Raw genomic sequence first — 22874 nt, 5'->3', positions numbered from 1 at the left:
ACAGCCCATGAAAGGATTCCAAACCCAAATCTAGAGATCTGGTCAGAAAACAGCCACTGTTTCCCCCAGAGGTAACTGTCTTTGGGTCTTTGGGCCAACCAGGTAGACAGGCAGGCACAAAGGCGAGCAAGCCATGAGCTGGTGAATCTGTGGGCACAGACCCTTCTAAGGTTCCTCAATCTCTAGAACAAAAAGCCCATCTGGAAAGCAGGGAACACATCGATTTGGCACCAGCCAGGCACTAGAAGAACTGCATTTCTGAAGGCCAGCAGGGACTCAGATAAACCCCCGGAAGCACTGTTCAAGTTCAAATACCTGTGACTAACGTTCAAATACCTGTGACTGTTTCTTCCCAAAGAACAAGGAGAGTTCAAGTCAGAAGACATTCAAGTCCCTATGGCTCGACTGCAGACAAGAAACCAGACCCCTCTTACCAAGCAAGCCCCAGGATCACAGACACCCACGGACGTATGTCCTTGAGCCTCTGTGTCAGGGAAGATTTTAACGTACCCCATGTTATATGCCTCATTCCTTGTGGATTACTTCTTTGGGAAGATGAACCTTGGGCGAAATACTTCAGCTCTCTAAGCCTCAATTTCCTCATGGGTAAAATGAGGATAGTGGTGTTTCCCTCAGAGGGTAGCTGTAGGATAATACGTGGAAAGCACTTAGCTTAGCATACAGAACACACTAAGTGAGCAGAAAATGTAGTTGTTGAGTGCTTCTGCATAACAGAAGAGGAGGAACAGCAGGTCCATGAGAGGAGGAACAAGAAACAAATATATGATACACATGGTCAGGACAATGCATAGGGGATCTCCAAAAGCCATCTCTAAGACCAGCTCAAGTCTCAGGGAAAGAACACGTACAATCTTGGGTTCCAAGAAGGCTGAGCAGATACATCAAAGACACTGTACGATTTGGAGGCAGAAAATATAACGCCTTCACATACAATACATCCAGAGGGAGACGCACACAGCGTCATCCCGCAGACACAGCCCTCCTGTTAACTTGACACAAGACCAGCCCGTGATCTGCAGGCGTTAACAGTTTCCTTAGTTTCCCACGTCAAATAAAGTACCAACCAAAACATCTGACATCTTTTGGGGAGAAATTTAGTCTGAAATTTAGGATTCCATCATTTTAAAACAAAGCCACTAAAATACAGTATCTGAAGAGGCCGCACCTGCTTCATTACAGATGACATCACGCTTCCGAGACGTGAACTACGAGGACTTTCTCTCCAGGACTCCTGACTGCTCCTGAGCTTTCAGTTCTTCCAGCTTCTTCTTGTAGCGAGTCATGAACTCCTCATCAGGTTCAATGCCTGCGTTCTGCAAATTTTCCATGACCTTTTCCAGTCTGAGTACCGATCGGGCTCCCTCAATCTTTCTTGTGCTCAGGTACAGAGTGAACTCCCTGAAATCCAGGAGCTTACAGGTGTCCACCGAGCAGATGTTCTTGATGTCACTAGTCCTATCCAGATGAGGGAAAAACACCAGTCCTGACAACTTCTCCAGCTCCTGCAGGCTCACCTGGAACTCACTTAATTGGGGCTGGAAGCCAATGGCCTTGTTGGGCACCACGAAGGCCCCTAGTGCCAGGGGCTCAGCAGACCTCGGGTTTCTGCGCGCCAGGATCACCTTGTAGAGGTGGGAGGGCACCGCAACGTTGTCCTCGCCGATCACCTAAAAGCAAAGCAGCCATATTTGCGATGCTAATTTGCACTAGCAGGTCCCAAAGTTTTCCTGAAAAGCTTTAAGATGCATTTCTGAAAATGTACTTACAAACTACCCCACCCCACCCCCAATGGATTTAAATTCAGCTGCCAAAGGTAATAATAACCAAGACACAGACTCACAGAGAAGATGAGCATTTAACAGGTAGATTCTGATTGTCTTTAAAGCAATGCCATCCCAAAGAGCAGGGGTCCCATTCTCTGCCCCGTCTGTAGGACAAAGGGGTGTCAGGAGTGAGTCCTGGGTTTTTTAATGGACATGAAAAGGTGTCACCTTCTCTCTGTCTCATAATCAGAACTTCTGGTGCTCCTAACATTCAAAGGTCAAAATGGCCAGCTTGGGGAACTCCCAGCTCTAGAAATAAAAATATGGCCTTAGTTTACCAAATTCACTAGGGAGCTAAACAAACAGCCTTTCAAGAAACACCCAGACACTCCACATCAGTATTATCATCTCCAGTATCACCTAGACTGTGGCTCATTTTTTAAATTACATTAGGTAAATGTAAATGCTGTTTGCTCAGAGTTCTGCACACTCTTGGGTCTGCTATCAAACACAGAACCCCTGAATGTGTCATCAAATCAGACACTTTGGAAAGGTATCCACACAACGAAAAAGCCAGAGCCAGGGTCAGGCTTGAAAACAACTTGGCTGCCTGTGGAGGCTGGCTGTAATAATGAAATAACACTGTTATGAAACCTTTTCAAATTTCCTTCCAATTGGCTTAGAAGCCATTATCTGCTTTCTGAAAAAGAAAAAAATGAACGTCCATTTCCTTAATGGTGTCCAATAAAATGACACAATCCAGCTACAATATGCTTGTGGTACTACTGCTCCTCCCGGGCCAGTCCTTCTTTGGCAAGAGGCCTCCCTTCCAGGCCAAGCCCGCTCGCTGTAGGAGGCCCCGCTGGGAGCCCAAATAAGGCAGAGGGATGAGAGCTACAGAGGATTCTTTTCTGCTTTTCCCAAGCTCCTACCCACACGGCGCACAGCCTAACAACTCCGAGGCCATCTGCTGCCTAACACGCAGGGAAGTCCCACAGCCAAGGCCAACTGCAGGGCTGCAGGGAAGACCCATCATTCCACAGGAATGATCTCTGTAACTGTCTTGGAAGTTAGTGAAAGTGGTTGGTCAGGGTGCAGTTTAGAGTAAGGTTTATGAAACTACACAACCTACAGACACAAAATCCCCCGCTGCCGCCCAAGAAGTCATTTATGCATGCTCTTCAAGACCAAAAAACACACTGAAGGTGAGCTCGATGGAGTACACAACTAGCCCACAGATCACCAAGAGATGTTAACTCAACACGGCAACTCAGAGGTCCTGTGCCCGGCACTGCTGGAAATACGGAAAGGAATAATCTTGAAAGTAAATGTCGCTGGCACTGCTCTCAAGAAGCTTCCCATCCAGGAGAGGAGTCAACACCCACAGCCTTCACTGCAGGCAGAATGTGGTGAGACGCTGATACGGAGCATCAGCAGCAGTGCTGAGGGGGTGGGTGCAGGGGAAGTCAGGGACCGGAACTGACGGTGTGGCTGCACCTGAGCCATAGTTTACAAGGCGGGGTGGGGGGGGGGAGGGCGGTTAAATGGGCTTCAGGTGGTCCAGGCACTAACTAACTAGCTGGGGAGCCAACAGTTAAGCAAATCCTTGGTGCCCCCTGGTGGACATCCTCCATCACGGCAGCACAGATCTCAGACTCCAACTGTCAGGAGACCAGTCACTTGATTATTTTCTCTCCTCATGGACTCTGTCTACAAATGACAATTCTCAAAAATAATTAATTGGTTAGGCCATGTGCTGCCAACCAGAGCTTCTAACCAGGTTTATTAAATTCCAGCCAAAAGTAAAGAAGCTTGACATATGAAGATTCATGGCTTTACCTCATGGAAATGTACCATTTCTATTAGATTTTCAAAAACTCTCACATAGCTAGAGAACCTCTAATATTACTTTCGAGAAACCTCACGGACACAGAAATTCCTAGTACGAACCACAAAGTGTGACTCTTCCACCCATGACGGTCTCAGAATATTTCAACAAAGGGGGTGTAAAACACTATTATTCCCAGAAATAAAGAGAATAATGGAAACCTTAGCCACTATCTTCTTTGGTTCAGTCTGCTTTGTTCTCAGGAAGTAAACATCTTTAATCTGCCTAATATAGGAACCAGTCCTATTTGGAAACTCAGAACCCTCATCGTTTCTTCCTTGAATTTAAAACTTAAAAAAAAAATCCTGAAATATTTTAAAGCTATCTTCTTCTCTGTAAACAACTCAACCTACATAATAAATCCTTCCCACTTTCAGGAAAATTAGAAGACTTTCAGAAAATGTTTCTAGAAACTAGGGTACTGAAGCAGAATGGTTCAGCAGATTGAAACCCCACAGACCTGAGGCTTTGCACGAAGTTACAAGTCACAGCCACTGGTATCTTCTTTTTTCATTCATAAAATGGGTAATAACAATCCCCAAGCAGTCTATCTCATAGAATAGTTCTGAAGATATAAAGACACGTTAAAAAAAAAAAAAAAAGATTTTGAAACCTGCAAGGCCTATGTAAAAAAGCTGTTTTTGTAGTGGATATCATTCAAAAGACAGAAATGCAATTGCATTGGTACAAAAGATGGTTCTGCAGAGGGACAGTAGGGAAACATGGGATCAAGCAAAATTAGACCAGTTCAAGGTGGACAATAGGGTTTCAGGAGAAGAAAACAGGTTGGACCCAAATGATGCCCTAAACAAAGGACTCGAGGGCTTAACATGAACCAAGTCTTTAGTATCAGTAAATCAGCAATAATCCTTTTCATATAACATTTAGGTATAAAAATACAAAGGAAATCCTTGCTGCTGTTAAATTACCAAACAGCACTCAACAACTCTTGTCAAGGCTGTAACAAAAGCTGGGAATCACTAGAAAATACAACATATATAACAATCATAAAGCTGGCACTTGCTCGCGACCTGAAATTAGTTTCCGTACGTGCTGGCCTGCGCTCGTTCCCTCCTATCCAAGAGACAGAGATGACAATTTGCTCCCCCATCCCACCCCCAACTCCACACACACAGAGCTGGGCCTTCATGCTGACTCAGTGCCAGCAGAGACTGGCCGCAAACGGCACCCAGGCTAAGCCTGCCCTCTGTCATGTCATATCTGCAGCAACTGTGCCTTAAGTGAAATAGCAAGCAGCATCGTGAGGAAAGAATATGTACCTGCAAGACTCAGACAGATGTAATGTATCTGGTTACGTTCCTCTGGTAAGACAAAAAAAAAAAAGAAATCCCAAAAATAAAACTGTTGGACACATCAAGAGATGAAGCCCTTAAAATAAGGGTCATGCCAATCAAGTGAAAGAAAGAGACCATGACAGTGTGATCAACAGGGAATCTCTACCTGAGAGGCTGGAGGAACAAAAAGGGAGGGAGTCACAGGGGTGGGGAGTCAACAGGGGTGTGGCAGCCCCGTGTGCTACCGGTAAAGCCTCTGCGGGAGCTCAAACCCTGGGAGACGGTGCTTCTCACACTAGGCACCTGTCCTGCGTAGGGGTGGGAGATGCCAAGCCAGTGAAACAAGCACAACTTCCCAGACTCTCAATTCTACTGAGCAATTTAGGATGGGGGTGAGGAAATATTTAACACATAAAAGAATTTATTTCAATTAAAACTAATAGATATGGAAATGAAGATTGCATAACGATAAAAGAGGAGATTTCAAAAAAAAATTCCTGATCACTATAGCTGATACCTCAAGATCCCTGGAAGCATATTTTCGATTTCCTCCCCCTCCAGGAGTTGTAGAAGTTTGGAAAATAATGCTGTAGAAGGAAAACAGACTGATAAGTGCTTCTAACATCACCACCACCACCACCACTGAGCTGTCAAATCTGAAGCTCACTTTCATGCCAGGCCAATTATAATGTTCAGGCCAGGAGCTTCAGGTATGTTTCACTTGTCTTGATTCAGTCTTTTCTAGAAATAGGCACATGGATGACCTAAGCTATAATAAAGGGGGTGATTCTGATTAGAGCTGTCAGATGACTCACTGATAAAATCACTGCTACCAATCTTCCCTCAGGCTCACATTCACTCAAGTCCTATGATGCTGTGATTCCTTCCTACATATTCTAGCAGACGTTTCTGCCTGGCTATACGGAATCCTCCTCTTGGCCCATTTTCTGTTCTTATTTTTGCAGGCTAGCAAATATCACTTGTAACTGCTCTCCATCCACATCATTTTTTACCTCCTGGCCTTAAGCTTCTATATATGAAGAGCACAGCAATCCCTTCACTGTCGACTTTTGAGAGCTTAAAGAACAATGCTACGAATGACTGGCAATTCTCATACAAGTAGAGAAACCCACCTTTGGATTTCCCCCTTGACAATTACTAGCAATGTGACTTGGACATGACCCCTCAAAACCTCAATTTCCCTGCCTATAAAAGAAGATAACCACTGCTTGTTTGTAAGAGCCGTTTGTGAGGACTGACTGGGATGGCGTGAACAAAGCTACCTACATACTGGGTGGTATATATGGCCCTCGATAAATACCAGCTCATCTGCTTCACTTCCTCCAAAGTATACACATATATGCTTCATTACCTAGACAGAAAAGTAAATTAATATCTCGCTTTTATTAGCTACATCCTCCTAAAATAAGGTTTGGAGTATAGTTGTAAACAAGAAGTAAATACTAAATGGATGGATTTAAGAAAACAAAACATGAATTGCCACACATAATTGCAAGATATTCTCCGGGAAACAGGAATTCATGATTCAAATACATATTAATTCCTTGAGAGGAAGAGACCCACCTCGAGGGCTGGGCAATGCTGTGTCCCCTTTCTCAGCATCACTAAAGGACATGGTTTTATCCACAATGATTTTGTTATGAATTGCTAGAAAATAACCTGAATTTTTAGCTGGGCATTCAAGGTTTCTACCACCTGGTGCAAACCTTCCCTTTTATTATTATTTTTTTTCAAAACAACTTTTTATTGAAGTATAGTTGATTTATAATGTTATATTGTATTAGTTTCAGATTTATGGCAAAGTCATTTAGTTTTATACATACACACACATATATATTCTTTTTCAGATTCTTTTCCATTATAGTCATTACAAGATATTTAATATAGTTCCCTATGCCATACAGTAGGTCCTTGTTGTTTATTCTTTCCTTTTATTTTCGTCTTCTTCCTTATACAAGTGCTCTAATCCAACTGTCTGAGGGACTTACTATTTCTCGGCATACAACCTACCTTTTCCTACCCCTTCCCCTTGCCTAGCTTTGCCTCCCATGTCCATTTTCCTTAACCAACTTCACCCAAGTTTATACGTGTATATATTTGTACGCATACATATAATATTTTTGGCCCAACTAAATTCCTAAAATGGTGAGCTCTGAGACAGTGTTTCCAATTTAATTTACTGAAGTATCCTATTTTGCTTTCATGCTAATAAATATACTAAAGATTTTTAAATTTAAAATTCCACCTGAAATCAAGTTTGATGCCAAATCTAACAAAAGCTATAATAGAAATTGTTAGTGAAAAATATAAATATGTATATAAAAGTAGATGACACTCTGATATGATTCCAAGAAAGATGAAAAACTACATACCCATTGAGGGATATAGATTCCTATCAACATTCAACTTTATGTACACATACATAACACACAGAGTTATCTGCTTCCTTTATGACCAGCGTCTACAAATCTCCTCAAAAAGCACTGGAAGGACTTCCCTGGTGGCGCAGTGGTTGAGAATCCGCCTGCCAATGCAGGGGACACGGGTTTGAGCCCTGGTCTGGGAAGATCCCACATGCCGCGGAGCAACTAAGCCCATGTGCCACAACTACTGAGCCTGCGCTCTAGAGCCTGCGAGCCACAGCTACTGAGCCCGCGTACCACAACTCCTGAAGCCCACACGCCTAGAGCCCATGCTCCGCAAGAGAAGCCACCGCAATGAGAAGCACGTGTGCAACAAAGAGTAGCCCCCGTTCACCGCAGCTAGAGAAAAGCCTGTGCACAGCAACGAAGACCCAATGCAGCCAAAAATAAATAAATAAAATAAAATTTTTAAAAAGCATAGGAATATCGAAGATGGAGAAAAAAGGCCTTCCCAACAGTGTGCCACTAAAGGCAATAGAATTCACATACTGTGTTTTCTGGGGCTCTCTCCACCCACTAAAAACAGCTAAAAATAAATGTGGTGAACACACATGACGAGGCAAACAGCAGACCGAGTACTCAAGAATCAACTTGTCCAGATCTTGGTTTCTAAATACCAATCCCCATTAAAATGAACCAAGAGAAATGGATGATTCCAGAGTTTGCCCAAGATGAGTCTGGAACATCCTGTTATGCCAGAAAGTAGGAAGTGCAGAGAAACTTAGTGGAGTCCTCCTCAATATTACAGGTATTCAGAGCTTCTGCAAAATCTGAGTACAAGTTATTAAGTAAAAGAACTGATAAAAGTTGTTGGCTCAAAGAAATTAAGAGAGAGAGATGACTCCCAGGGTGTGAAATAGAGGATGAAGGGAGAAAGTAATCAAGAATGTAGTTTGAAGCATGTCATTTATAATTCCATATACAATCCTCCCACGAGAGGTACTTAAAGATTTGCCGAATTAAAGATTTGCCAGTGTGAGCATGAATAGGTCCTATCAATTAATACAGACATGGAAGACTAATGATATAGGTTCAGAGGCCCAGAATCTGAAAGAAAAGGCCTAAGGCCAATAATGCTTTAAAATAAAAACAAAAAAACAAGACCGTTACTCAAAGTATACTCTTCAGGAAGCTGATCTTGACGGCCCTCACACATTCATCATTACGACACTAATTAGGGTGAGAAGAGCTGACAGGTCTCTTTCGAAACTCTCTTCAAGGCTACTTGAACATGCCTGAATATCATTCACGGATCAACGATTTAGGAGAAGTAAGGTTAAGTCTTTTTAGTGGTTAGTTTTACATATTCCAGTGTAATAAGAATTCTGGTCTAGAAAAGATATACTAAAAGGTATATACATATATATTTGTTTCATTCTGAATTAACTGCAAATTTAAAATGTGTAAGGATGGCATACGGAACACGTGCACACCCTTCACCCAGATTCATCAACTCAACATTTTGCCCAATTCCCTTTATCACTCTCTTTTTCTATTTTTTCCCTAACCCTTTTGAAAGTAAGTCATAGACACATCTTTCAGGATGTGTCTCCTACGAGCAAAGACATTCACTTACATAATCACAGTACAGTGATCAAAATCAGGAAATTTAACACTGATAAAATATAATTATCTAATCTATAGACCTCAAACATTACCAATTGTCTGAATAAAGTCTTATTTAGCAACTTTTGTTTTTCTGATCTAGGATCTGATCTAAGATAACACAATGCATTTTGTTTTCAGCCGTTTTAGTCTTTAGTTTTTAGTCTCCATTAACCTGGAACAGTTAATTTCTCAGCCTTTGTCTTTGACAACACTAATATTTTTGAAGAATGTAAGTCAGCTCTTTCACGGAATGTCCCTCAGTTGGGGTTTGCCTGATACTTCTGCATGATGAGACTCAACATTATGCATTTGGGGCAGAAATATCACAGAAGTGATATTGTATCCTTAGTGCATCACACCAGCAAGTACAATTTATCAGTAAGTCCCATACATGCAATATTAACTCTGATCACTCGGTTAAGGGGGGGGTTTCTCTACTGTCAAGTTACCATTTCTTGCTTTGTTATCAATAAGTAATTTGCGGAGGGATTCTTTTAGATTATATAAATGTCCTATTCGTCATAAAGCTTCTACTCTCTAGTTTTAACATCCACTGATGATTGTTTGAAACACATTACCATGATGGCTACAAAATGATTTTTCTCTTTCATTCTTACAAACTTATTAGTTGACCGTCCATGGTACACAGAAGCTTCTCCTTACACCCATGTGTTTACTTATGTATTAAGATATGGATTCCTATTTATTAGTTCTATAATCCATTTTATTTTGATGTCAAATAGTTCCAGACACGTTAAGTTAGAACTCCATAAAGCTGATTCCTGTGTTCTTTTGACATGTCCTCACCATTTCTTTGAGTACTTACTTGCTTCCTGGCACAAGATGTTCCAGTTTGTACTTTCCCTGCACCATCCCTGGAATCAGCCATTTCTGCAAGTGCTGGGTTCTTTCAGCAGGAGGTGGTTTTTTAGAAACCAAGATCTGGTCTCAGGGTACACTCATTGCTAATAGCATATCACTGCTTCTAGGCGCTTTTAGCAGACAGATAATAAAAATTATATCCAACTTAAGAAAAACAATATATTTCCCACGACAGCATGTGGCCAAAACATATTTAACAGAAATATTCACTCACACACACACACAAAAGCTGTTTCGTGAAATGCTCTTAACTAGTGGTTAACTGTCCCTTTTAAACCTTGTATACATTTTTCTTCTACCACACAGTGAGCTAGTCATACAAATCTTTCAATTTTATGAAAACAAAGCCCACACAAAACTGTAATTTGATCATTTAAGGTGTGGAAGTGAAAGCTGGGAGAACCTATTTTCCAAAAGTAAGAGGAAAGAGGATTTACCAGAGCTCAAGAATAATTAGTATTCGAAAAACAAGAGAACACAGGGAGCTTCAAGGCACTTTTTCCTTCTAGTATTACAAAAAATAGGAAAATAGCAAGTTGATGAGAGAGATTACTCTGCTCGGAATACTAACTCCGTTGCCACTCCTTCACTCCCACAAGAACCCCTGGAATACTGAGGGCGTGAGCACCTGTGTGAACACTTGGAGACTTACACATCACTGCTCATCAGAGCCAGACGGGCTGATAATACGCCAGTCCAGTGGGACAGAATACACCCGAAAATTGTTCTCGTTTTCCTAACTGTTTCTTGGATCATTCAATTTTATCACAGACCCCCTTAAGTAACCATGTAACCTAAGCAGCATTTACTAAACATCTACTAGATGTTCCCCCGCAACACACCTCCTCTTTGACCTTCCAGGAAGTCCTTCAATCCCTCTCCTTTCACTGACTCTATCACCTTTCTTCCTCCTCACCTCACTTCATTCCCGACCCTCTGTAGATCTCACAGTACATCAGTTCAGCCACCCTCTTGGCAGAATCCTTTTTTTCTTTTTTTTTTTGTTAATTGGGGTATAGTCGTTTTATAATGTTGTATTAGTTTCTACTGTACAGTGGAGTTCCCTGTGCAATACAGCAGGTTCTCATTAGTTATCTATTTTATACATATTAGTGTATATATGTCAGTCCCAATATCCCAATTCATCCTACCCTCCTTTTACCCCCTTGGTGTCCATATCTTGGCAGAATCCTTAATCTCAGGCATAACAGAAGCTGTCTACAGCTCTCACATCACTAATTATACTCTCTTATATCTTCAATCTCCCTTTCCTTTAGTTCATAAAGTTCTCATATATCGTGCATGTAAAAAAAAACCTTCACCTTTTTAAAAAAATCCAAGCATCTAGAAGAAAAGCTTTTCCTCCCATTTATTCAACTAACTGCAATCTGGATGTCTTCCTGAATTTTTCCCTCTTCTTCACCCAAATAGTGAATTTGTGATTACTCTTTCCTGTATTCCTCCATTCCTCCTCACTCCATCTGCCTGAGTTCAGCCCGCGTCTGTAACGATACCTAAACCCCAGAATTCTGCTATTGATCTTAAGTGTCCTGCGCTCACACCGTCCATCCTCTGGAGTCCCCGTGCTTCCCTCCCGACTCAGTTCACTCTTACCCATCGAGATCTAGCTCAAAAATCTCCTTGGGGGACTTCCCTGGCGGTCCAGCGGTTAAGACTCTGCGCTTCCAATGCAGGGGATGAGGGTTCAATCCCTGGTCGAGAAACTAAGATCCCACATGCAGTGGGACCAGAAAAAAACATCTCCTCCTCTGTGAAGTCTTCCTGACCCCCACAAATAGGGTTGGTCAGTTCGTTCCGACACCACTTCATCTATGCGTTTATACATCAGATCACACTTTAACATAATTAACTGATAACATGTCTATTTCCCCTTCTAAACTGTGAGCGCCTTGAAGTCAATGCTTGCTTTTTAACCCATCATTTTATCCTCTATGCCTATCTTTCCAACAGGTGCTCAATAAATCCTGGTGAATAAATGAAATTTAAAAGTAGAATAAAGAATGAGATTATAATCTCACGCAAATAACATAAGCTTGAATATTAAAACACGTTCCTACCTGGTAACTAACCGTTTTCCTTCCATTGCTTCCAGTCTGAGGTAAGGTCAGCGGTCCAGATACTACCCAGACGTCCTCAAACCTCTCTGTCAGTTCTCGACAGTACATTTCCATTCTGAGAAACAAAGCAAAAAGATGTGTGATATTCTCACACGTAAATGTAGAAAAAGCAGCAAACCGTATCAAGTCCTTAGGAGAGATACCAAGAATATTAGAGAAATCAATGTAAGGAGAATATGGCACAAAACACTATAAGCACATAAGCAATGTTCTTCCCAGTGTGTTTACTGCATGGAAAAACTCTAAAAATACATGCATTTATACAACTACCTACATTTTCCTGTGTGTGCATTCAATGTTTATAACTGAAATTTTGTTTTGTTTCCTCATATTTTTCTATGCCCTAGTTCTCAAATAAACTTTTTTCAAGAATTACATATCATTTCAAAAAGTTGATATATCGTTTTTATGTAACTACTCCTATTGTAGGACAACTGGGTTTATCCTGACATTTCTTAAATAATGCAACATTGTATTAATTCCTTAGAATAAATTTCAAGGGCCAGAATTACTTTACTGAATAAATATTTTAATGATGCAAGTGGAGATACAAGTGGAGAAATACTTTCAATACAAGTGGAGAAAAATACAGTATCCTCTGCCTATAAACATAGTGTTCTACTGTCTCAGTAATAATATTTTTAGTAGTTTCTTCCAGAACTGGACTTCTGACCAGAGGAAACATGACCAAAATGGCTGGCTATGTTCTGAAGTCTATACTTCCAAATCTAGCAAAGAAAACTAGTCCAAAATATTTATCTTCAGTAGTTTTGACATTTGAAAAAACAAAGGCAGAAACAGATGCTAGGCACACACACTCCTGTCACATCACTCATCTCCCACAGAATCACATTTTTAAAACTCTCACCCCTCACCTGTTCCAGTAACCAGCATTATTATCAAAATTCTGAGGCACGATATTAGAAAGGTAAAAGGTTTCAGCCATGGCTTTCTGTGAAAAGAAATAAAAACAGTAACTTGCACTGAAATACTTTTCCCTTTGAGAGAGATTTTACAAAGCAGAGATAACCAGCTCCTCTTTCATACCTTAGCTCCAGGCAATTACAGCAACTATCTGTTTAGATAAACGAAAGCCACAGCTACTCCTGACAAAAAGCTCAATAATGATTATTCAGAATAAGGACTATAACAAAAGAAGTAGTTTGGTGTGCTGCTTTTCTTCACAATTTATAAAATTCAAACCAATAATGTAGACTATGAACGAAAAATTTCCAGTATAAAGCTAAAAGGTGAATTCTAGTGCTAAGCCTCTGGCAGAGGGTTTCTCAACAAAGGGCAGCTTTCAGGAGCACAGTAGTATTTAAGTAGTACAGTGCAAACACATTAGTTCAAGAGTGGCACAGAAAAAGTCCTATTCTTCTGAATTTCTAGCCACCATGTGTTCATTCCTCCCACACTTCTGACCTGTAAACCCAAGGCTCTGTCTTTGGATTTCCTTTCATTGATCTACACTGCCAAGGCCACCAAATACCCTCTTGTCAAACCGTGGTTCCCAGCCTTGAAGGCACATTGAAATAACCTAGGGAGCTTCAAAAATATCGATGCCTAGGTCCCAACCCCTAGAATTTCTGATTTAACTGCTCTGGGTTACAGGTCTGGGCATCAGGATTTTTTAAAACTTCCCAAGGTAGTTACAATGAGTATCCAAGGTTAAGAACCACTATCTTAATGATGATAATCACCAATTCATGCAATAAATGCCAATGTCAGAAAAGACATTTCTCACCTTTTTTTGGCAGAGAAATTATCCTAAATTAAAGGAGGCTAGAGAGACATGACAATTAAATGTAATATATGATTCATGATTAGATACTGAATCCAAAAAAAAGTTGTAAAGGACATAATTGGGAAAATTTGGCAAATCTGAGTGAGAACTGTATACTGGATATTATTGTACAAATATACAAAAATACACTTGTACACATTTCTTGGTTTAATGATACACTTGACATATATTCAAATATCCTCATCTGTAGACAATACAATCTCCTGAGCAATCTACTTAGGCATGAAGTGCTACAATGTCTGCAATTCACTGTCCATGGTTTAAAAAAATGCATATATAAAATATATGTATCAAAATGTTTTTGCTGTACTATCCTCAACTTTTCTACAAGTCAACATATTTTTTCTGTGTTCTTTTTTCAACTTTTCTACAGGTCTGAAATCTTTCAAGATAAAAATGAGTGAGTAGCTTTAGCTCCTATTGGCTTTCCAATTCCCTCTTGCATAGCATTTAGTTTTCCTCAACCTGTTTAAAAATGTCTGAGCATCTGGGCAAAGAAAGGAAGTGAATCAGGAAGAAAAATACAAAATAGGGTATGAAAATTCTCAAGTGTTATGGTGTGGCTCCTAGGTTTTTAATTTCCAAGTCCCATGGTACACATAATACCAGCCCTGTGTTCCCATCCCTCCCAAAAAATATGCCTACAGATGAGAATTTGTTATCTCCTGCTGGAGCCATGTGGCCTCGTGACCACCCACTGCCAACATAGTCCTCGTTGAAGGCACTGAAGGTTGGAGGGATGTTGGGATCTGGCTTGAATTTACAATGTTTTCTGTCTGCATCACCTGAAGAAAAACACAAAATGGTAAGTTACCAGTGGTCAAATCTCTCTCAAGATTCTCTAAGCAAGGCAAGCTGCTTGTTGCTGGCTGGTAGCTCTCTGAGCAGCTAGTACTTCGTGACAGCACGCATGTCTCAAGTTCCTGGGATAGTTCGGCTACTTCACCTGAATTTAGCAAGGACTAGTCCAGGAAAGAATGTTTTTCATACAGTGCAGCCATCTCACCTCATATACTTTTGTTTCTGGCCTTTCAAGTTAAAGGGAAAAATCCCTTGGATGGTATCTATGTAAAAGCAATAACCAATCAAATAGCTGAGCTGTACAAAAAGCTTAGTTACTAAATATACTCTTGCTTTTTAAAAAGACCCCCACGGGGACTTCCTTGGAGGTCCAATGGCTAAGACTCCGTGTGGGGTGCGTGGGTGCGGTCCCTGCTCAGCAAATTAAGATTCCACATGCCGCGTGGCTCAGCCACAAAAAAAAAAAAAAAGACCCCCATGTATTGTATGTTGTACAACGGTATTTGACAAGTTTATACGTACTGAAATAATGGATATATAGACACAAAACAATTTGTTCTGGGCAGGCACAGCCTAGAGGAGGGAGAGAGTGCCTCTGATATCTTGCTTACTGCCTCTTAAGCCGTGACAAAACAAACATTTAGGTTATGAGATCAATCCAGAAACTCCTGACACAAAATATCTGAGCACCACACAGGAGAGACAAAATCTCAAGTTTGCTTATATTCTGATACCTCCAGAGTAGTTTGCCACCGTGGACACCAGCGAATCCTAACACTATGTTTTCCACTGTCATTAGGACAGGCCTTGTTAAACTACAAAAATTGTGAGGACAAATGGAATATACTCAGGCTGCTACTCAAAAAAGTGTAAAACGAGGATTAATGAAGTTACTGATTCTAATGTCATTTCATTCAATCAAGAAAAAAATTAAATTATCAGACTCCAAGGTTCAGAGTAAAGTATCTAATGTCTAGCTTCTTAGAATCACCCCATAAAAAAATAATAATAATTGTAAACAGAGAATTACTAGTAAACTTCTCTAAGTGTCATTACCATTGGAATCGCTTCCTGGTATGTCTGGTTTTCTTTATCTGGTGCTCACTGCCCTTGAAAAATCATTTGGGGGCGGGGGAGGGGGGGGACTTCCCTGGTGGTGCAGTGGTTAAGAATCTGCCTGCCAATGCAGGGGACACGGGTTCGAGCCCTGGTCCAGGAAGATCCCACATGCTGCAGAGCAACTAAGTCCGTGCACCACAACTACTGAGCCTGCGCTCCAGAGCCCGAGAGCCACAACTACTGAGCCCTTGCGCCTAGAGCCCATGCTCCGCAACAACAGAAGCCACCGCAATGAGAAGCCTGTGCACCGCAACAAAGAGTAGCCCCCGCTCACAACTAGAGAAAGCTCACATGCAGCAACAAAAACGCAACGCAGCCAAAAATAAATTAAAAAAAAGAAAAAGAAAAATCACTTGTGGGAATTTCCAAAATCCTAGGATGAAGATGCCTTCCTGAAGAGAGGATGTAAACTTACTTCTGTCCAGTGTCTGGAGGCATTAGCAGTGGAGGACCACAGTAAAGCAAGCTCAGGGTTTAAGGTTCCTTGATCTGTACAGGCTACATGGCTTTGGGCTACAAGTCTACATGACAGCCAGTTTGTGGTCTCAACTTCTCTAGAACAAACTTTTTATTTTCCTTTTTGATCCTTATCTGCTCAGTGCCAAGGCAACCTTCTGTGTAGTTCCCTATGGTGGGCAGGCAAGTAAGTTCTGGTTCACCCATCCCCGAGGGTGCAGCCCTCTGGGGTTCCAGGTTAATGTGGGAAGGGTCTCCGGTAAGATAATCTACCTTGGCTGAGCCCTAGGTCTTGCCTTCAGTCCCCCTCACCCCATTTAAGACTGCAGAACCAAAGGCAATGTGGCTTTGGTTTACCCCGGCCACCCTTACCCCTCTGGATTCTGGCGTTCCCCCAAATATTGGCCTGGCAAAGAAAGCTCTACTATCATGTTGCCTCTTCATGCTTTGTTTGTTTGTTTGTTTTTAAAGCCAGGATCAGAAGCCAGGAATCTGGCTTCTGAGACTTTTTTTTTTTTTTTGGCTGCGCTGGGTCTTCGTTGGGCCACATGGGCTTCTCTCTAGCTGCGGTGTACGGGCTCCAGAGCGCGTGGGCTTAGCTGCCCTGCGGCATGTGGGATCTTAGTTCCCCAACCAGGGATCAAACCTGGGTCCCCTGCATTTGATGGCAGATTCTTAACCACTGGACCACCAGGGAAGTCCCTCTTCATGGTTTTTTTTTTAGTGATTTTTTTTTATATATACTTTTTATATACTGCCAATAACATTTCTTGTTGTTTTTAGCAGGAGAGTTAATCTAAATAACTTAGTCTGTCATAACTAAAACAGAAGATGCTTTACACTAAAATAAGTAAATCACAGGTACGTTGCTTCTTGTTTTCAAATATTAACTAGCTCTATTTTACCTCCTCAAGATTACATAGCTCGTGTGACGTACAATATGAAACAGTGCTTTTTTTATATGCCTCTGAAAATGATAACTTAACAGCAAGATAAAATTAGTAAAGCTGAAATTCCATCTTGGGAAAACTTTTGTATTTAAAGGAAATTTATCAGGCTTGAGACTAAATCAAGTGAGTTTCTCTTGATGTAAATTCATAATCAATTTCACCTGCTAGGATACAGTTTCTGCTTCCATCAGTTTCCTTCTAGCAGCAAGCATATTCCAAGCCTCCTGCCATTCTGCTGGTTAATGTGTACTCTATAAAGGCACACACTCATTTTAGTATCAGCATTTTAATATATTTAAGCATAGCATGCACTGTAAAGCAATGGAGAAATAATCTGTGGGCCATATAGCAAATTAACAGGCAAATAAGAGAATGGGAATAAAACAACTATGACAAAAAGTAATATCCTTAATATAAAAACGAACTCCTACAAAATTCAAAAAAGAATATCCCTGGGACTTCCCTGGTGGTCCAGTGGGTAAGACTCCGTGCTCCCAATGCAGGGGGCCCGGGTTCGATCCCTGGTCAGGGAACTAGATCCTGCATGCATGCTGCAACTAAGAGTCTGCATGCTGCAACAAAGTCTGCATGCTGCAACTAAGAGCCCACATGCCACAACTAAAGATCCTGCATGCCTCAACTAAGACCCGACGCAGCCAAAGTAAATAAATAAAATAAATATTAAAAAAAAAGAATATCCCTATTGAAAATCGTAAAGAAAAATTCACAAAGAAAGAATAATTCACAAAATATTAACCCTCCCTGGTAATCAATAAACGCAAATTAAATCAACTAATAAATTGGTAAAGCTCAATAATGCTCATTATGTGTGAGGGCTGGGAGAGACAGGACAAATAATGATGGTGGGAGTGTAAATTGGAGTAGGCTACCTAGAAGCTAATCTGACATTGAATAGCAAGATCTGGTCATCTTAATTACAGGAACGCACCAAGAAACTTGAGGACACGTGAACAGGCTCACACACCTGCCTGCCTCTCCAGTCTCATTTCACATCACGTTCTCCCTTGCTCCAGCCACACTGGCCTTCTTTGAGTTCCATAACCGAACCAAACTCTTCACATTGGGGCCTTGAAAGATGCAACTGTGCTTCTCTTTCCCTGCCTGAATGCTCTTCTCCATACCCCCGCTGCCCATCCAACTCCTCTGCCTGAGTGACTGCCATCCACTCTTCAGGCCACTTTCTCAAGGAAGCCTCGTTAATCAGTATCAGGTTCTCCTGTTATAATCTCCCATCATATTCTTTACTGTTCCTTAATTATACTATCCCAACTTGCAATCATTTTTCCTTCAGAACAGTTATTGCCAATTGTAATTATACATTTATGATCATTTGATAGGTCCACCCAACCCCCTCCCCAATTCAAAGTGCCTTGGGGGTAGAAACCATCTACTCTGGTCACTGATATAACCCCAAGGCTCAGCACAGAGCCATGCACAAGTAGGCACTTAAAAAGCATTTGTGGGCAGGCCCCGGTGCAGACCTGGCCAAGTCGAAGAACCACACCATGCACAACCAGTCCCGAAAGCAGCACAGAAACGGCATCACGGAACCCCGATCACAATATGAATCTCTTAAGGGGGTGGACCCCAAGTTCCTGAGGAACACGCGCTTTGCCAAGAAGCACAACAAGAAGGGCCTGAAGAAGATGCAGGCCAACAACGCCAAGGCCATAAGTGCACATGCTGAGGCTATAAAGGCTCTCGTAAAGGGACTTCCCTGGTGGCACAGAGGTTAAGAATCTGCCTGCCAATGCAGGGGACACGGGTTCGAGCCCGTGTCCGGGAAGATCCCACATGCTGCAGAGCAACTAAGCCCGTGCGCCACAACTACTGAACCTCTGCTCTGGAGCCCGCTAGCCTAGAGCCCACGCTCCACAACAAGAGAAGCCACCGCAATGAGTAGCCCCCGCTCGCCGCAACTAAAGAAAGCCTGCGTGCAGCAACAAAGACCCAACACAGCCAAAAACTAATAATAATTTAATTAATTTTAAAAAAAGGCTCTCGTAAAGCCCAAGGAGGTCGAGCCCAAGAGCCCAACAGGCGGCAGCCGCAAGCTCAGTCAACTTGCCTACATTGTTCACCCCAAGCTCGGGAAACGTGCTCATGCCTGCATCGCTAACGGTTTCAGGCTCTGCCGGCCAAAGTCCCAGGCCAAGGCTCAAACCAAGGCCAAGGCTGCAGGTGCAGCTGCTGCTCCAGCTCCAGCTCAGGCTCCCAAAGGTGCCCAGAACCCCACAAAGGCTCTGGAGTAGAGACCTTTGTCTGCCAATGTGAGGACGGAAGGACTGGTGTGACCCCTGGCTGCTGTCTGCATGGGGCTGGTGTCCTCCTGTGCTATTTGTACAAATAAACCTGAGGCAGGAAAAAAAAAAAGCATTTGTGGATGTAATGAATGAGTGGTGCTCATTCCAAGAATATTTATGACAAAGCCTCCAATTCATGTGTCAAGATACAGATCCTCTCAACCCCTGAGACAGCCTGGAAGGGTCTAGGGTGCCCTGGCTGCCAGGCAGGGTCCATTTATCTAGTGAGCCAGACAAACACCATCATTTTCTAAATGTGCTGTAAAGTAGAAATGGTTGAAATTATTAATAATCCTCCTTGTTTTAAATTTGGAAACATCTTTCAACAACGCCTTTGCTTCTAACCACCTACCCGTTATCTTGCTCTTGGATATATGTTCAAGAACCCATCTAGGCACCCGCTTTGACTGATCATAAGACAAGGCATGGTTAGTGTAGCACCTTGTCTCTGTTCCAGTTAAAGGGAATCCAAATTGTTCTAAGAGAGCCCTTTCTGAAGAACCTAAAAATGAAAAAAATAACAGTTAGTGACTATTATTAGGAATAAAAAATTATAAGGAAGGGGGTAAGACAAAGGACTGACTCAACAATTTAATCAACCAGGTGATCTCATTTTTGCAATTACTTACAAAGCAAAGAAAAGAGACAGTAGGCAAAATACTGGTTTTGCCTATAATCAGTTGTATAGTTCTATCCAGGTAAACTGTAGCTATTTCATTAACTGTTCTTTTTTTAATTTAAAAAAATTTTTTACTTTTCCAATTTATTTTCTAATTTATTTATTTTCTTATTGATTGATTGATTGATTGATGTGTTGGGTCTTCTTTGCTGCCCGCGGGCTTTCTCTAGTTGCGGTGAGGTGTGCAGGCTTCTCAATGAGGTGGCTTTTGTTGCTAGAGCGCAGGCTCAGTAGTTGTGGCGCACAGGCTTAGCTGCCCCGCGGCACATGTGGGATATTCTTCGACCAGGGCTCGAACCCGTGTCCCCTAGCATTGGCAGGCGGATTCTTAACCACTGTGCCACCAGGGAAGTACCTCATTAACTGTTAAATAAGGACCTGATCTTGCTGGTCTTTCACATCAAATTTTCAAATCTCTGCCCCACAAAGTACAGTGTATACAAAAGCAGCAAAGGGAAAACTCCTGTCATTACTAGTCATTGATATGATTAAATGCACGACAGCCTATGTACTCATTATGTTCTAAGAGTTAATGTGGGGACAAAAGCACAGCCTTTTAAATTTTTTTAAAAGACCATCGTTCAGGGGCTTCCCTGGTGGTGCAGTGGTTTAGAATCCGCCTGCCAATGCAGGGGACACGGGTTCAAGCCCTGGTCTGGGAAGATCCCAGATGCCGTGGAGCAACTAAGCCCGTGTGCCACGGCTGCTGAGCCTGTGACCCCGCGTGCTACAACTACTGAAGCCCATGCGCCTAGAGCCGGTGCTCTGCAACAACAGAAGCCACTGCAACGAGAAGTCCGCGCACCGCAACGAAGAGTAGCCCCCCGCTCGCCGCAACTAGAGAAAGCCCGTGTGGAGGAACGAAGGCCCAATGCAGCCAAAAAAAATGCAGCAAGACAGTGGTAAAACTGGTATTGCTTCTCCTAGTGGGAGAAACCAAGCACGCACGGAACAGGGAGTCGGTTTCCAAATAATTCTCTCTTGATGCGCTCTCCAGGCTTCAACCCACCAGAGTTGCTCTCTTCCTAAATGCCAAGTATCAGGAGGAGCAAGTTAAATTAGTGTATCCGAGCATAAGCTCATTTACTTTGTCAAATATAAGGTACACCTGGTAACCTGCGGATTTACATACTTTGAAGAAGGGCCAGCAGGTATTCTTCATTTGAACGATGATAAATTGAGGACAGTTAACTGATCTGCTAAAACTATGTGTTCATTCGTTCATTCATCCATACGTACTGGATGCCAATTATGCACCAGGTACCGGGCTGGTGGAGAACAAAACTGACACCGTCCGACCGCTTATGGAGCTAACAATCTAGGGGAGGACATAGACAATAAAAACACACATGTCGGGGTAGTATATCCCCAGGGGGAAGGAAGTACACGGAGCAGGCAGGTGAGATGCAACGCCGGGAGAGGAAGCCGAGCCGGGCGACTGCACGGCAGACGACCAAGGGCCTGGCGAGTGGAGACAGCGCGCGTCCATGGTTACGGCTCCTGACCGAGGTAGCAGCCCGGGCCCGAGACCTGGGGGCCCACACACTCACCGTCCGGCTCCCTCACCGCCAACGCTGGCTCAGCGTCCTGACTCCGGAGGAACTGCACGACAGTTAGCCCGGTTCCCACAGCGCCCGCGACGGCTCCAGCCACGAAGCCACTCAAAAAGCGTCGGGAGCCTCGGAAGCGGGAAGCAAAAGCTGTGGCAACCATCTTGCCCGAGACGCTAGCTGTTTGCCTTAGCGCCTGCGCACTCCAAGTCAGCCGCCTGAAAGCCAATCGCAACCGCGGGACCAAGACACGCATGCGCTACCTGGAGTCGCTGGCCCTGAGCCTCTCAGGAGACGCCGGAGGGCAGAGCGCAAGAGCGCGCCCCCTGGTGACAAACCTGGAGGCCCAGGAGCGTCCCGGCTCCATGCCTGGTCCCCTGGGCCGGGTGATGGGTGAGAGCATGACGCTTTGAAGGCTCGGTATGTGCACATACAGTCCTAAGAAGAAAATACTCTTAGTCCCGTTTAATAGGTGAGTAAACCACTTGCGCATGCTTACGCTAAGGTCCTCAGAACTGAGATTCCAACTTAGGTCTGATTCTAAAACCTCTGCCACATTGGATGGCCTCATGACACGTGGCTTTGAAATCGCATGGTACACAAATCGTAACTTCTAAAGATAGCTTGGCATCTCCTAAGGAGTTTCTTGACAAGACAGTACTCCATGGTGGTTTAGGACCCTGAATCAGAGCACAGGGGTTTGGATCCCCACTCAACCACTTTCTACCTTTCTGTTTCCTCTTTTTAAAACGGGAATAATAATAGTAATAATAATAATACTTATTAGACCATAGGGTTCTTGTGAGGATTAAAGGAGATTAACCATGTAAAGCATTTAGGGAAGAACCTGGGGCATGTCGTTAAGTGCTCTGTTAATATTAGCAATTTTTATTTAGGCAGCTCTACTTTATCTTTATAGAATATGGAATCCGGATTGCTGAATGCCTGCTGTCAAAGGAAGGTTATATGTTTTATGTACTCCCATTCACAAATAAATAGGTCTTCTTCATTTTGCAGCATAATCTCCAGCATTCCATGTGGATTTAGTTCACTAAGCAGGAGGCCAATTCTAACAACCAACTTAAGTGTAGACGTTGTTTTGGGCTTCCCTGGTGGCGCAGTGGTTGACAGTCCGCCTGCCGATGCAGG

General features: G+C 42.7%; 2 protein-coding genes across 2 annotated transcripts; one reads left to right on the top strand and one right to left on the bottom strand.

Moving 5' to 3' along the window:
- Nucleotides 1-334: 334 nt before the first annotated feature.
- EXOG (exo/endonuclease G) lies at nt 335-21889 on the bottom strand. The gene is made up of 6 exons (XM_082663646.1): nt 21726-21889; nt 19849-19998; nt 14492-14631; nt 12915-12991; nt 11980-12094; nt 335-1688 (listed from the first exon to the last, which is right to left on the bottom strand). The coding sequence occupies exons 1-6, from the start codon at nt 21886-21888 to the stop codon at nt 1227-1229; spliced, it is 1107 nt and encodes a 368-aa protein (XP_082519772.1). The 5' UTR covers nt 21889; the 3' UTR covers nt 335-1226.
- On the top strand, nt 17479-19445 carry LOC309829075 (large ribosomal subunit protein eL29-like; the record flags this gene model as incomplete). Its single annotated transcript, XM_082664780.1, has 3 exons — nt 17479-17485; nt 18661-18896; nt 19191-19445. The coding sequence occupies 3 exons, from the start codon at nt 17479-17481 to the stop codon at nt 19443-19445; spliced, it is 498 nt and encodes a 165-aa protein (XP_082520906.1).
- Nucleotides 21890-22874: the final 985 nt, after the last annotated feature.

This window comes from Grampus griseus (genome assembly GCF_964374135.1).
Source record: "Grampus griseus genome assembly, chromosome: 10".
Classification (NCBI taxonomy): Eukaryota; Metazoa; Chordata; class Mammalia; order Artiodactyla; family Delphinidae; genus Grampus; species Grampus griseus.
Note: the sequence above shows the minus strand (reverse complement) of the source record. Positions and strands in the feature narration are given on the sequence as shown.

Excerpts from the sequence above, each read along its gene's own strand:
- EXOG (XM_082663646.1), bottom strand. The coding sequence starts at position 21,888 with ATGGTTGCCACAGCTTTTGCTTCCCGCTTCCGAGGCTCCCGACGCTTT. Across the intron at positions 12,992-14,491 it reads GAGATAACAAATTCTCATCT|AAAGCCATGGCTGAAACCTT; the intron begins GTAGGCATATTT and ends TTCTTTTCACAG. Across the intron at positions 12,095-12,914 it reads AATGCTGGTTACTGGAACAG|AATGGAAATGTACTGTCGAG; the intron begins GTGAGGGGTGAG and ends TTTGTTTCTCAG.